The sequence below is a fragment of the Portunus trituberculatus genome, chromosome 44 (assembly GCF_017591435.1).
Source record: "Portunus trituberculatus isolate SZX2019 chromosome 44, ASM1759143v1, whole genome shotgun sequence".
Taxonomy (NCBI): domain Eukaryota; kingdom Metazoa; phylum Arthropoda; class Malacostraca; order Decapoda; family Portunidae; genus Portunus; species Portunus trituberculatus.
This window is the reverse complement of record NC_059298.1, coordinates 13,990,896-14,006,605: the sequence shown is the minus strand read 5'-3', so window position 1 is coordinate 14,006,605 and position 15,710 is coordinate 13,990,896. Positions and strand designations below refer to the sequence as shown.

Genomic DNA, 15,710 nt, shown 5'->3' with positions numbered 1-15,710 from the left:
TTGCCAGTGACGTGATAGTAACTCAGAAAACACCTTAAAACTCTAAAAAATTAATTTGTTGGCAGTGACGTGTTAGCAAACCAGAAAACACCTTGAAAACTATAAACACACACATTCACACTGCTAGTGATATGTTAGCAACCCAGGAATAAAACAAAAACCACTCAAAATAAACTAAAAACCAATACTTAGACAATGACGTGTTAGCAACCCAAAGAAAGACAAAATCGTTAAAAAAATCAATAATAAAGCCACAAGGTGTTAATGACAAAAGAAAAACATCGCCGAGCCTTTTGTTCTGGTGAGGGAGGCAGCGGCAGTGACTGAGGCGGCTGCGGCGATGAGGCGGCGTGGCGTTAACACATTAAGAAGCAAAAACCATAAAATCTCGCCAGCCACATCGCATCTCGTGTATCCATAACCACGCACGGAGGAGTCTGAGCGTGGAATGCACACACCGAGCCGCGAAGTGAGGGATTGCTATATACTACTATCATTATTTATGGTTTAGGTGCATGGCGTGCAAATTATGTATGCGTTAGGCGTCACCAGAGGGAGTTGGCTTATTTACCTTGGGCTTTTCAAACTTGCTCTTCATTTTGGCGGCATCGAAAGAGCGGACTCGAGGCCCCACGTGCTTCTCAAGAATGTCATCCCTTTTTTGGTAAGCTGCTTTCTACTCCAGGAGACGAGCAGGAGGAGAAGGAGCAGGAGCAGGAGGAGGAGGAGAAGGAGCAAGAGGACGAGGACGAGGAGGACGTCACGTAAGGGAGACAGAAATGAAAGAAATGTGATAAATATGGCAAACAGAATGTAACGCGTCAAGAAACGGGAATAACAGTAGCAATAATGAGAGGAAGAAAGAATGAAATGACAGTCCGCCAAAGAAATGGGTGAGTAGGAAAGGTAATGATGTGTGTGTGTGTGTGTGTGTGTGTGTGTGTGTGTGTGTGTGTGTGTGTGTGTGTGTGTGTGTGTGTGTGTGTGTGTGTGTGTGTGTGTGTGTGTGTTTAGCAAAGTGCGTTATGTCAGTTTTTTTTTACAGGTGTCAAGAGAGTGTAGCGTGTCATTTGTGTCGTTTCTCTCCTTTTTGCTCTCGTTGTGGTGCGGTTAACGTGTAATTTTCCTGTCGTGGAGGAAGTGCGAGGAATTGTGAGGGTTGTTTTACGTGAGTGAGTGTAAACTGTGTGCCAGAGAAGCTGGACAAATAATGGGACAGGCCGATGGAAAACTAGAGAATGAATGAGTGAGTGAGTGAGTGAGGATGGATAAGTTATGTGAGAGGGTAAAAAAGTGATAGTAAAAAGAAAAATAAAATGTGTGAAGGAGTGTATGCAATGTGTCATTAATGAACTACTGTGAACTGTGTGCTAGTGGCGGGAATGATAGAGGAGATACAGGTGGTGTGATAATCCTGAGTCAAATGAGAGTCTAAATGAGGGAAATATGTAATAATGAAGTGAGAAGCTAAGACTTACATGGAATTTGACAAAGAAGAATATTTACAAGTTTCAAACAAGACTACCATGAAGGCAATGTTTAGCAAAAAGGATAAAGACTACATCAAGTGCTTAAGTAACTGACACACAATTTGCAAAGAGAAAGAAAATGTTCTTAAACTAAACATCTTATAGAGCAAGAGGCAGACTATAATAGCAATTTGTGCATATATACATCGATCTCTGCAACTTTATCACACCTTAACCCATTACTATACTACAGTGCAATAAAAATATCGTACTTTAATCCCAATCATACTGTAGTGGAAAGCAAATCTACGGAATAAAACTACGTGATCTTAACAGTAAAGGAGCGCTGCCGAAGACGAAACTGTAGTCATGGGTCTGTAGTGAACGATACATTTAAAGAGTTGGATTACTAAATGTTCTCTTTCTTATCTCTTATTGTTTTGTTCGTCTTCTGCAACGCTCGAGTGGCTCTGTGGCAGCATATAATAATTAACAACATAAATAGTGATAATGATGATGATGATAATAATAATAATAATAATAATAATAATAATAATAATAATAACAGGAATTAACTAAAGTTCTATAATCGCAGGCCGTTAAAACCTGAAAATAATAAACCTTGAAATTATTGAACATGAAATACAGGAAGTAAGGAGGAAAGAATGAGCAGTGTAGCATTCCATCATAAATGAAGACAAAATAACACACACACACACACACACACACACACACACACACACACACACACACACACACACACACCTCAAAAAAATATAAATACCTGTTAGAAAAGAAAAAAAACTTTCAATTAGACATCTCGTTTTCATTTCCGTGCAAACCCATTAAGAAAGACTCACTTCCTTGGCACTCAGAACCCAAGGACCAGACCAGGCAGCCACCCCAGCCTTGACTAATAGAAGGTAATTGCCGGCTCCTGGCCAACATAACCGTCCTTCGCATGTATGTTAAATTTAGCGCCAAGGTATTGGGTGACAGAACTGACGGTGGGGAGACGGAACTGGAGCTGACTGAGATATTTGCATGGATTCCGTGTGTGTGTGTGTGTGTGTGTGTGTGTGTGTGTGTGTGTGTGTGTGTGTGTGTGTGTGTGTGTGTGTGTGTGTGAAATTTTATCATTCCACTCCTCGACTCGCCCGAAAACGACTCAACAGCTTCAATTTTCCGGAAACACAAGGCGACTAGAATTATCGCAACACACACACATAAAAAAAAAGGAGGGAGGTAAATATTGCGAGTGGGTGGACAAAAAGCTGAAAGGTAAACAAGATAAACCTGAAAAAATTGACAGTAATGGCTTAAGCAAAACTTCATCCACTCATCACTTTCCATTTTTCTTTTTTTCCCCGACACATTTACTAAGTCTCCTCACCCTCAAGTCAAGTGAGTTTAGTGGGTCAAATTTCTTCAACAAGTCAAGGTCGAATAAGAAAACTGATTGTGGGGTCAAATAAGGTCATGTTTACAGAGAGAGAGAGAGAGAGAGAGAGAGAGAGAGAGAGAGAGAGAGAGAGAGAGAGAGAGAGAGAGAGAGAGAGAGAGAGAGAGAGAGAGAGTGTTTTGTCAATTTTTTCAAGACTATTCATGTGAGTCGTATTAACTCATTAATAAGTCACCTATGAATGTTTCCTCGCAAAATGGTACAAAATAAATAAATGGTAAATAATGGTACAAAATAAATAAAGAATATACATGCATCGGTAATAAATGAATAAACAAAATTAATAACAATGGTTGCAAAACATGACACATATCCTTAAGCTAACATGCACGGCGGAACAACAACAATGACAACAAAAGCATTGAACAAACAAGCAAGTCTCGAGATGCGTGTGCGAGGCTGGAAAAGGACCAGAGTGTAGTGCGAGGGATGAGATGAGTGTGTATGAAGGCGTCGGTGCGGGAGATGTGGGGGCAGCGAGCGTGGGGGAGAGGGCCACTCACCATGAGGTTTACTGACACCCCTGTGCTGATGTGCCGCCGCGGGGGATTGCGGGGCGGTGGAGGAACGGGCCCCACCAAGGTAGCGCACTATGAAATGCACCAGAAAGCTACAGTGGGATTTTTTTTTTCTTTATTAGCACTACAACAATGCATGTATTCGGAAACCTATATAGCAATGATGTTCCTTCTTTACTTTTGCGTAAATTATTCAGGGAAACTGAATATGCTGCTTTTCTATATGTTAACATTAACTTTATATTCTATACATTAAAACTACAACTTAATACTATGGACTATGGAGAGAAACTCTATGCAACAGATATTCTGGCATTTCTTTGACGATAAATCTGAAACTACTCAGGCGTATAGAGAAAATAAATATTGTGATCATGTTCCACAACTATGCGTAAAGAATATACAAATGATACTACACTAAGTACTCTAAAATCAGCCTTAAAACTTTGATTCTAAGGAGTCACTGGCTAGGAAGCGACAAATTTACACTTTGACAGCGCGACACTGACCTACGTACACGCTGGCAGCAGAACTACAATGAAGACTGAACCCTCCAAACAAACGAGGCAGAAAATTACCAGGCGCATAAATAACATATAAGCCCACATGATACGGCCTGGCATCACACCCCCGCCCTGAGCCCTCCACCCAGCTTCCGGGACGATCAAGGTAGCAGAGGCACATTATGACTAAGAGCGAAGGAGAACGTTACGGGAATCAGATGAGCCACGCACGAAATGATGATGGATTAGTGAGGCCACAACAATGCTCTTCACTAGATAAATTTGTACCTTTTATGTTGAGTTGGATGCTGCGTATAGAGGGGAATTCATTTATACATTGTGGAAGGAAAGCTAGTAAAGCGTTTGCACAACCTTCACGGCTTTTCGTTAATAGATGCGAAAATATGGATTAAAAACAAACATACAAATCACTTCTTCCTATGCAGGGCTTATTACAATATGGAATCTAAGCCGAGAGAAGGCCTACACAAAATACGTGTTAAATGATTAGCCACACGAATCTATTCATGGCGTCTGATATTAAGAAGACGGGGGCTTTAGGGGCCGATAGCAAGAGATGACGCCGCGCTTGCAGTCTATGCAGGAGACTTACTACAAGAGACAATAATTTCGATTAAGCTAACCACATAAATAGCTTCCTGCTGTTTAATACTTAGGAGACGAGATTCGAGAGGGCTTTACTGAGAGGGCACGCTGCTCCAGACTCCAGAATAGTCTGCTAAACGCTTACTACAATAGGAAGCAAAAATATTACGTGTTAAACTGGCAACACAAATTTCTTCCTAGGCTTTGATAATAAGGGAACGGGGCCTAAGAGAGGGGACGCCGCGCCTAAACACTCTACGGACACTTACTATACGCGCCACATTGGCTTTGGTGATGTATGGTTTACGGCCGCTGCCTGCTCTGCCCGCCTCGTCCAGGGCCTCACACAGCCGCGCCTGGTCACAGTAGCTCCGTCGCTGCCAGCCACGCGCGGCCCACGGAGCACCAGAAGCAGGGGGAACCAAGGGAAAGTTATGTGTGGCAAAGGGAGTTTGTAATTCGTTGACTTTTTTTTTTTTTCCACTACTGTTTTTCAACTTGTGATAATTTTGAAGACAAATTTTACGAATTACAAACTTAGTTGCCACACTTTTTTTTTCTATCTTTGCCGAAAATCTGAACTTCACAAAGTATAAAGTCCAGTAATATTTAAGAAGAGAAATGGGACTGTAATTCGTGAAGACAAAATGCTTAGCGCTATTAATTTACTTGCTGCAGTATTTATGACACATTATGGAGGGGAACGGGGAAGGGAAGCCAGTCTACGAGGTCATTTTCAGTTCTTACATTCTTACACACCAGGGGTCATCCAATGCACCGCCGCGGCGCCTAGCGTCCAGCTCACCCAGACCGTGTTGAGGTGAAGACTTCCTTCTTGGACGGAAGAGCACAATGATGATAACAAGGCAACACTTGCTCGCATTAACTGGTCATGATAATTCAGTCATTTAGGATTAATTATGAGATATACGCAAGTCTATACTTGTAATACTTGTAAGGTAACGTCATTTCAGCACTTACGCGACCGCATTGAAAATTACTTCAGTGTGTTTGATCCTGAGCTTCACAACCATATTTCACAACTCGTGGGAAATATTAGTTCGTAACTTGATTAATTCATTTACACGTATAACAGAAGCTGGTAGCAATTTCGAATCCAAACAATATGGGATTTCTAGAGCTTCGATATTCCAAAACCAGCAAACAAGAGTGTCCGTTTCCTCATCATCATCATCACTGAATTCTTCCCTCATAAAAGGACTTCATATATAAGCATATACTCTCACCTAAGACGATCGGGTGAAATGGACATTACAGTCCGCGACGCTACTTGATGCGTTAACGGAAATATCTATTGGCAAGTACGGAGTGCATCACTGCAGCACAGACTACTGCCACACTCATCCCAGGCCAGGGTGCGTGAGCTGAGGATCTCACGTAACTCACTCCAGCCAAGAAGCAGCTACGCCGCATCCAGCATTACGGGACAACACACCGCACATCCATTAACACCACAATGTTTACAGATCAAACTTATCCACGAGGCACTACACAGCTTGGGCGGGAACGGGGCAGTACTGTAGCTGGCTTGTATGTTGTACTGTACCAGGTGTTTGACGGAGACGCCCGTGTACACGCTGGCCCTGGGCGGCGACGGTGCGGCATCATTATTGTTGCTGTTGTTATTATTGCTGTTGTTGATGTTGGTTTTGTTGTTGTTAGGAGCAGGGGGCTTTGAGCGGCGCCCCCCCAGATCAACCATGGCGGGAGAGTCGCCCCTCTGCCCACAGGGTCAGCCCACGCCCACGCGAGCACCAGGTAAGGGACGGCAGGACGAGAGCCCGACCCAGAGGGCAGTGGGGCGGTGGGCGGGCGCCGCCGACCAGCCCACCAACACCACCAGCACCAGAAGCAACACCAGCACCAACACCACCAGGAAGGAGGGCACAGTGGAGGCAGCAGAGGCCGCCACGTTTGGCCACCAGCAAGATGCAGTGGCGGCGGCGGCGGCGAGTGGTGCACCAAACGGCAAGGCGACAGGCAGGCAGGCAGGCAGACGAGCCAGGCAGAGACGAGGGAAGTGGAGTGAGGCAGGCGGGCGGCACGGAGTCACCAAGCGACGTCCATAGCCACACCGGCGCAATGCCCGCGTCACCACGCAACAAACACACGCACGCACAGGGAGACGCGGCGGTCAGTCGCCGTCAGTGATGCAGGGGCAGTGAAGGCCGCCACAATAGAGAGAGAGAGAGATCACTGCGAGTTAATCTCCGATGTTACCGCTGCACAACCTCTACTTCCGCCACCACTACGACCCTACATAGCTCTACTCTAGCTCTAAATAGCACTTGTGTGTGTCACCTTTACAAGTATTACAGAAATACCTTCATCAAGACTACAGTGACAATGTACACTCAATTTTATACATTGTGGTAAAAAATGTAAAGAATAATTGAAGCTAATATCACGACTAGCAGTATAAACTTCAAGAATCTACTTTGAAAACCACTAAACAACTTCGGGATTGTAAACCATTACCAGGAAATTGAAACTGGCTAACGTATGTCTCAGCAAGTGACACTAACTTCTCTTATCGTGTTGTAGCCCGAGCGTAAACAGGTTCTACAACAATGCGGCCCACAAGATACAAGACAGTACAGTTCTCTATCTTCATTAGTACACCGTTAATTAGCAACTTCACGGTTCACTACAGTAAGCTACCGTCTAGTACACACCTGGTCTTGGGAGACGACGGCTTCACTATTAGTACTTTCAACCTTATTCAGATTTTGCTTAGTGGTGGTTTTATGAGCTGCCTTTTTGTCCTGCACCGTTGACATTCCTTGACAAGGCATTGATAACAGTTTTGGCCTTTTGTTGGAGGTGTCTGTCTTGGCGGAGGACTTACTCGTATTGCTTTGGACGAGTTTTCCTGGACGTGACGTGGCGTGCTGAGGGAGGGAGCTGGAAGGGCAGCGTAGGGTGGAGGTGGGTTTAGAGGCTAGCAACGGCTTAGGTGGCGAGGTTTCGGTTTCTTTTTTACTCAGTTTAGGAGTTGGGGTAGCAGTTTTGTGAGTGGAGGGTTTTGGAATTGGAATTCTGGACTCTGTGGGGAGAGGTAACTTGCTACATGTTTTGTAGGCGCTGTTGCCTGGCTTCTGCGAGTCCGCGAGGCAGTGAGGGTACACGAAAAAATAATATTATTTTCAAAGATGGGAGCAATATACCTAACTAGATAGTATATGTTTTGTGTATATCACGTAATATAGTCAACTATGATATTTTGCAAGCCATACCGAGAGGGCAGTATTGGTGACAAGTAAAGAAAATACAACATGAATTTGTTCATGTAGAATACCGACATGCAATTCTGGCTAATATTCCTTATTCACTCTACTCCTGCAACCAGGATGTCCCATTTTATAGAACAGACTGTATTTCACACTATTAAAATGATATGTTGCACATGTCTAAAAAAAAAAAAAAAAAAAAGCGCGTGGCCACAAACATCTCCGTCCAAATCTCTACCGATATAATTTGTGTAGTTACCTCAACACATTCATTATGGCGCATCCCAAACTCCCAATACACTCATCCCACTCCCGCGACGTTGATGAAACCTAACAATTCAAGGCTACTTCAACAATGAATTAAGATATGTAAACTGACTCTTCTTTCACGCAGTCAGTCCTGTTGATTTTCACGCGTTCAAAGGCAAGGCAAGGAGTTAAAGACAGTGAGAAGACGGAGAATATTCGCTCTTAGAATCAATCATGTCTGAGTCTTCAAGACTTTGAGTGATAGACCTGCTAGTGATCAGGGTGACGAAGTGATGTGAAAACAAGAAAACAAGAAATGACAGCGTGCAATGATGAACAGAGATTATTCTAACGTGACATGATGCACATATGGGGCAACAGCGTTAGGTGCAAGAGCCAAGAGGGCAAACAGAGCGCAACACAACTCACCATAGCATGGGAGTGAGGGAGGGAGGGCGAGGCACCACCGTACTCCCACAGGCCGCCTGACTCACCGCTGGTCAGTTTGTGCAGGTCACCATAGCTTGCCCGCTGTTAGTAGTAAGTTAGTAGGTCAGGCTAGTTATGTGGTAGGCTACTCTTCTGTTATTGGACCAGGCAAGCTTCATTGCAAATGTTACTCTAAGCAATAGGCAAGCAAAAAAAAAAAAAAAAAAAATAGATAACATTCAGCATATATTGCTTGTATTTGAACCATTGTGCTACACATACGGTAAAGAACAAGATAGCAAGTCACAACATACTGTAATTGTCAACAAAGTTCCCGAAATGGCTACTTTCATAATTATTCTAAATTCTAATAATCCAAAAAGCATGTCTTTAAGTCAACAGAAGTAACTGTGTTGTTCAGCTTATCTCTCTCTCTCTCTCTCTCTCTCTCTTCGATAATGCAACATTGAAGATTAAACTGTGGTTACAAGAAACTAAATTCAACCTTTTCTCAATTTTTTCTTTACTGTCACTACTTGTAACATTCAATTCCACATTGTCAAAACTAAGAAAACTAGTAATAAGCTGAACAATACAGTTGACCTAAAAAAAAATGAATAGATAAAAAAAAAAAAAAAAAAAAAAAAAAATATATATATATATATATATATATATATATATATATATATATATATATATATATATATATATATATATATATATATATATATATATATGGTGACAGTCAGAAGCTCTGTATCCCTAATGTGTAGTCACAAGCTCTGATATTTGTCAGCTTTAATTAAATTAAACCTTATTAATGTATAATGTGTGTTTTAGTTGAATGCATACATAGTCTGAGTACAATTATGCATTAGGTACATGGAATTACTAGTCTACACTGTTGTGTGGTGTGTAAAAGGCACTCTTCAGTCTGGCATCATAATTACCTATGTATGGTCAATAATGAAAGTGAATCAAGTGCAGGTCAAAAATAGCTCTAATGCATCAGGTGCTACGTGAGGGTTGTCCACCCACACTTACCAACTTCTTGACGTTGACAGAGTGAGTTGGGGAGAGATGTCTGGGCGTGGTGGGAGTCGTGGGGCCGAGAGGCTCACTGTTTAGTCGCGTCAGGTCAGAAAAGCTCCGTGTCTGTCCGCCACCACAACACACACACACACACACGTTACTATCATCACTACATCTATTATACCAAATTGTTAACACTTAGAAGGATATTACTAGCTACATATAACACAACTATCACCAAATGAACACTGATGTTAACTCAGCAGAAACAAAATTTTCACCTACACAATTGAAGCTATTCATGAATTAGGTAATACACCATTATCTCACTGTTCCACATTACATGATGCAACAATGAAAATTCTATTCAGGAATCAAGAAGCACCATACTTCAAAACCAATAAGTATTAAAAGTTTCATAGTTCTTACAAAGAGACACTTTACATTAATGTGAAGATACATTCTGCTGAGTGTGTACAGTGTCCATCTCCCATCACTACAACACTACAACACAAGTACAACTATATCCCTGCCTCAGTAGTACTGCCAGACTCACCAAGGCCTTCACGTTGACAGAGGCCAGAGCGGGTCGGTCACACTCTATAATGGAACACGGGGAGTCGTGACCTACACCGCGCAGGTCGTTCATGCTCCGAGTCTGGTCGAGCGGCACCCGAGGGCAGGTTGTTAGTAGGATGTTAGTGAGCAACATACACACACACACACACATTGTGACTTTCTCTCAAGCTCATTAGTAAAGACATCATAGTGCAAATAGCTGTTCAAACTCTGCATGCACTTCATTAAGTCAGGACTCAATACAGATAATATTAATTGCAAAACTAATAAACTGGGCTTACAGAATAAGAAAATGAGTGCTTTGTTGATAGCTTACACTTCATTCAAAGACAATCTAAAATAATGTATCCACAATTATTATACTTAAAGTCATAAATGAAGGCTTAAAAAGCAGTTTTGCTTATTGGTGGCACAACAAACCATTCAGTGAAACCATGAACGTCTAAAGTCCTGTTTAGGTTATCTAAGTGATCACTGAAGATATACATGAATGTTGACTTTATCTGTCACATGAATCTAGCTAAACCACAAACTCCACAGTCACATTTCCCATCACAAAGGCACATTACAGACTTGTGACTTCCCATTTCTAAGTACACCTCAGGATGATGATAATGATTTTCCCTTACATAATTTTACATGCAAGTTATAGTTACTTATACATGAAGTTAAGACCTTGGCACACTTAGCAAGCAATGTTAGTATGGTAGGCAATGCATATCTCACCTTGATGTGGAATTGAATTTTGCAAAGAACACCATCAAACAAAAAAAAAAAATTTTAGTTTTCCCAAGAAAAAGTATTTTCAGCAATACATTTGATAGTTCTGTTTTTTGTTTATTTCCCCTTCTACACCTCCTCCTCCTCCTCCTCCAAATCAATCACCCTCCTCCTCCTCCTCCTCCAAATTGATCGCACACAATCTCAAAATATTTGTTATTTCCTTGATATAACAGCAAAACTCTTTCTTCAGATCACACACACACACACACACACACACACACACACACACACACACACACACACACACACACACACACACACACACACACACACACACACACACACACACACACACACACACACACACACACGCACACACACACACATTGGATAAATGGAAACAAGGAGAGAGGACACTATGAGCCCCACTTGAACCTTGTACAATACAACTGGGTAAATACACACAGAAGAATACTTCAGCACATGAAACCCTAGAATAATGCAAATAATAGCTGACCCCTTGAAATCTCACACCCTACACTTCATTTCCTGTGAAAGACTTGGTGCTGTGGTTGTGTAAAATTTATAGGTGGGAAACAGCATGCATGGAACACTTACCAGCTGTCGAATGGAAACACCAGTATCCAGGGGCTGCTTGGATGGAGTTTGGCTACGGGAGAGGCCGTCCTGCACTGACCGGCAGTACTCCTCTCGCTGACAAATCAATTTATTTTGTTATTGTAGGAACTTTCTTTAGGATTTACAGAAGGAAAGTCTATAAGAGAATAATGATACCCAGGTTAAGTGAGTGGATTTCTATTTATTTCTTTACATTTATTATTGGAGAGATGAATGACTAATTTTTCCTGCAAACTTTTGTCACCTGAACTAGAATGAGAAGAGCACATCATGATGTTTTTAGAAACCAATATCATCTCCCTCATCTAAGATGACAATGGATGAAGGGATTAACACAGAAAGTGACTCACCAGCTGCTGGAGAGACACGTTCAGTTCCTCTTTGGGTGCAGGGCTGCCACCAGCTGGACTACAGCTGCCACTGCTGCTATGCCGGCTGACCGCACAGGAGGATCCTGAGGCTGTGGCCTCATATGCTGATTTCTGTTGTGAAGTGTTGGTGTAGTAGTTTACTCACATGCATTTCATCATTCTAAATTAACTCAAGTATTATTAAAGTTGACCCAAAACAAACATTATAGTAGCTGGCCATGTTTTGTCATGTTTTGAGAAGGCAAATTACATGCAAACACCATTTCTACAATGTTCATGCAAAAACTTCAATGATCCAAAGAATATTTTCCAAAACTAATCTAATCAAAATAATAAATCTACACCTGTAACTAGGTTAAAATGAACACATAATTAAACCATTGTATCCATTCATCATAAAAAAACTTTTTAAATAAAAAATAGGTTAAAATGCACACATAATTAAATCACTGTATCCAATCATGGCAGGGAACCTTATAGAAAAGCCTTCTGTGGGTTGTGTGGTGTCTGGCAGGACTCACTTTCATGGTGTTCACTATTGCAAAACTTTAACACAACATTGGCATCACTTGTGTCTGGGTCATGTGACAGCACACCACTGATGGCTTGCACTCCACAGATATAATGTGCTCCACTTAAAGAAAAGGGAGGTACAAATCTGTTATCATTGAGTTATCGCAACTGTCTAACAAACTTTTCAGACAGTGATACCAAGTCATTGTGTGTGCAAGAAATGATGTAATCTGTACACACACTGAGGAAGAATATTGCTAATGTGTTCTTCATGTGTAATAAAAGGCAACAAGAGACTATCTTTTAGTATTCTTTCGGTGAGATAAGGCAACACATAATGTCTTAACTAACTGCTTTTGTGGAAGATCATACCCCAGTAAAAAGATAAATCAACAGGTTATTTATTGTTTTTTATATTATTATTACATTTAACACCTGCATTTTCCCATTTAGGATGAGGTTGGATGGGCAATGAGTGCTTTCCACAACTGGCGATCTTGTGCCATATGTGTAATAAGATAAATCAACAGGCAGACCAATAAATATGCAACAGCTTAGAGGTGTTCTTGTTTTATGAGATGACCAATTCTAGCATGAATTTCAAACTTTATCACAAATGGAGTTTTTCTTATCTTTTTAAAGTTGCACTTGACTTAATTTTTTGTCACTGCTAAACATTTTCTAATTGATATCCATTTATAAGAGAGGAATATATAGTATGTATATAAAAGTCTTACAGGACATTTCTAGCATGCATAACCAATTTCCATGTCAACATATTCTGTATATGCCTGTTTGCTGCCTGCCTTCTGCATACTATTTTTGCACACCTAATCACTTGAGTGTCACAGTCTTTATGTATGCTAGGTAGTTATGACAATTGGTTGATAAATGGGAAGGAAATATAATGGTGCAGTGTAAAACATAACACTTATTTTTACATCACCCACAGACAACATCTATTAGTTGTGCGATAAATCAAAATAAAACAAAAATATTAGATGCATAGATAGATAAAAGGAAACAGACCCTCTCTTCCACCAGCCACGCCATGACTTCATCTGTAGGAAGAGACACACAACCCATCACCCAAACAAACCTTTCTCTTGGCATCACAAAAAGTAATTCCTATACATCTACAGAAGGTGAATGGAGACAGAACTTTATATGTGTGTTGCATATACAGTACTTCCTGCTTTAGTGTCAAACTAATACAGTTCTAAGGGAGTGACTAAGCTACAAATGGACCTGATATTGGGTAAGGCTGTCATTTGATGCACTGTACTTTGTTATTCCAGACAGAGGTTTGCTTTGTGGCAGGTTTACCTCTCACAGGGAATCTATCCTGCCTTCAGAGAATTTCTAAGCATTTCTGTGAATTTTGATGAGAGAGAGAGAGAGAGAGAGAGAGAGAGAGAGAGAGAGAGAGAGAGAGAGAGAGAGAGAGAGAGTTGTTTTCCCACTCAGAAGTTTGCAGCAAGTACCTCTCATGGAGAATCTATCCTAGCTTCATATCAATTTCTTAGAGGCATGACAATAATACAATGAAATGAGGCAATGTCAAATATAGTAATTCAATCATGAGGTGAATGGGTGATACCAAGTAACAGTATATACCACCATTGAAAAAAAAAAAAAAAAGCAATGCTATTCTTCCATACCTGATAAAAAGAGTTTTGCTGTAAGACACTCAACTCAACTGTTCACTAACTAAAGACTCACAATAGATGTTGATGGTTTAGCTGTCAGTGAGTGCCAGTGGGAGGTGATGATATGGAATGACAGGATGGAAGCTGAATGATAGATAATGAGAGGGAGGAAGCCCCAGAAGGACACTGATAAGGATGATGCTGTTACCAGTTTTTATCTCCTTTATCTGGCATGTGCTCATAAGAGGGAATGGCAACAATGTGTCTTCCTATGCATTTTTTGATAAGAAGATTAGAGTTATCAGTGTCTATCTTTTCATGGAATCTTGTTAAGTATCCACTTGGGGAAATGTGAATGATCTTTCCTACTTTTCGAGGTATGTAAATTTTTAACTTCATCCTTCATATGTGAACAAGAATCATAGAAGAAAAATCTATACATCTTTGGGAAGACAGGAATCCTTATTCTTCCCTTCTCTTATTCTTTGTAATATGGTACAGTAACAAGCATAAAGAGATAAAAAGAAAAATTATACAATGATAGTAAAATTAATGAAATATGCAAAGATGACAAGAGGAAGGCTATCAGGATATGCAGAGACAGTTTAGGAGACAAGAATGAGTACAAGAAAGGATATGTGATGCAAGAACAGAAATAAAGATTGCATGGTGTGAGGTGCTTACCAGTGAGCGCAGGGACACTGGAGTGATGTCATCAGGGCGGCTGGATGGGGTGACAGGCCGAGGTTGGGGTGTGGAGTAAGTGTCAACCTGTGGGATGGAGGGCATGGCTGAGCTTGCTCTTGGGTGATTATGTGTCTTTACTTATACTCAGCTGGGCAGTTGAGTCCATACACAAAATATTTAGTATTATAGCTAATACAAGGAAGTTCCCTAGATCTTTTAAATATATCTACACATATCACTTGCAGATTCTTCTCATTCTTTTTCTAAGCAAATCCAGATCAACAGATATTTATACTATATATTTTGTATATCTTTCATATAGCTTGAGGTTAAGTCATTGAGACATATAAAATACCCTCCCACAACTTTACATTAACCTCAATTTTTATAAAATTTCATTTATTAATTAATTCTGAATTGCAATTTCCTCCAGGCATGGAAACAGACTGACCAAGGTGCTGATGTTGACACTTGTGTTGAGTTCAGCCTTTATCTCTGACTTGACAGGTGTCTTGAGGATTTCAGGAGTTGCCCTCTTGGTGTCCTGGGCAACACTCAGGTAGGATGAGCGCTGTCAGGAAGGAAGGGTTGCATGTTAAAGTTGGCATGGTAAAGGGATTATGAGGTAACCTGAACAATTACTTTGAGAATTATTATTCTTGCTGCTGGTTACAATAACATATCCCATGAATATAAAGTACTTGCACACCATATAGCAATTTCAAAGCATTCAAGTCTCTCACACACACACACACACACACACACACACACACACACACACACAAAAAAAAAAAAAAAAAAGTCATTAGAACCATAAAATACAGCTTTATGAACCGTTGTAGCTTCCAGTACAGTCAATGGCAGACTTACCATTAGGCAACACTTGGCGGTTGCCTAGGGCCCCGAGTTTCTGGGGGCTCCATGAAACTCGTACACTTATGGTTAATAGAGGTTTTATTACTTGCACACATTATTGATGTTTTTTATTAAAATCCATTTGCTAAAATGCCAGCAGAATGATGATCCTATT

General features: G+C 40.9%; 1 protein-coding gene across 1 annotated transcript in view; it reads right to left on the bottom strand.

The window, feature by feature from the left end:
* The window catches only part of LOC123518725 (fap1 adhesin-like), an 87,069-nt gene that overhangs the window by 50,517 nt on the left and 20,842 nt on the right, over nt 1-15,710 (bottom strand). The window contains exons 7-16 of the mRNA XM_045279726.1: nt 15,132-15,251; nt 14,678-14,764; nt 11,811-11,942; nt 11,440-11,535; nt 10,076-10,177; nt 9,532-9,642; nt 8,488-8,589; nt 7,255-7,677; nt 6,126-6,299; nt 4,828-4,935 (exon numbers count right to left, since the gene is read on the bottom strand). Coding sequence (XP_045135661.1) covers nt 4,828-4,935; nt 6,126-6,299; nt 7,255-7,677; nt 8,488-8,589; nt 9,532-9,642; nt 10,076-10,177; nt 11,440-11,535; nt 11,811-11,942; nt 14,678-14,764; nt 15,132-15,251 — 1,455 coding nt within the window. The remainder of the gene's footprint in view (nt 1-4,827; nt 4,936-6,125; nt 6,300-7,254; nt 7,678-8,487; nt 8,590-9,531; nt 9,643-10,075; nt 10,178-11,439; nt 11,536-11,810; nt 11,943-14,677; nt 14,765-15,131; nt 15,252-15,710) is intronic.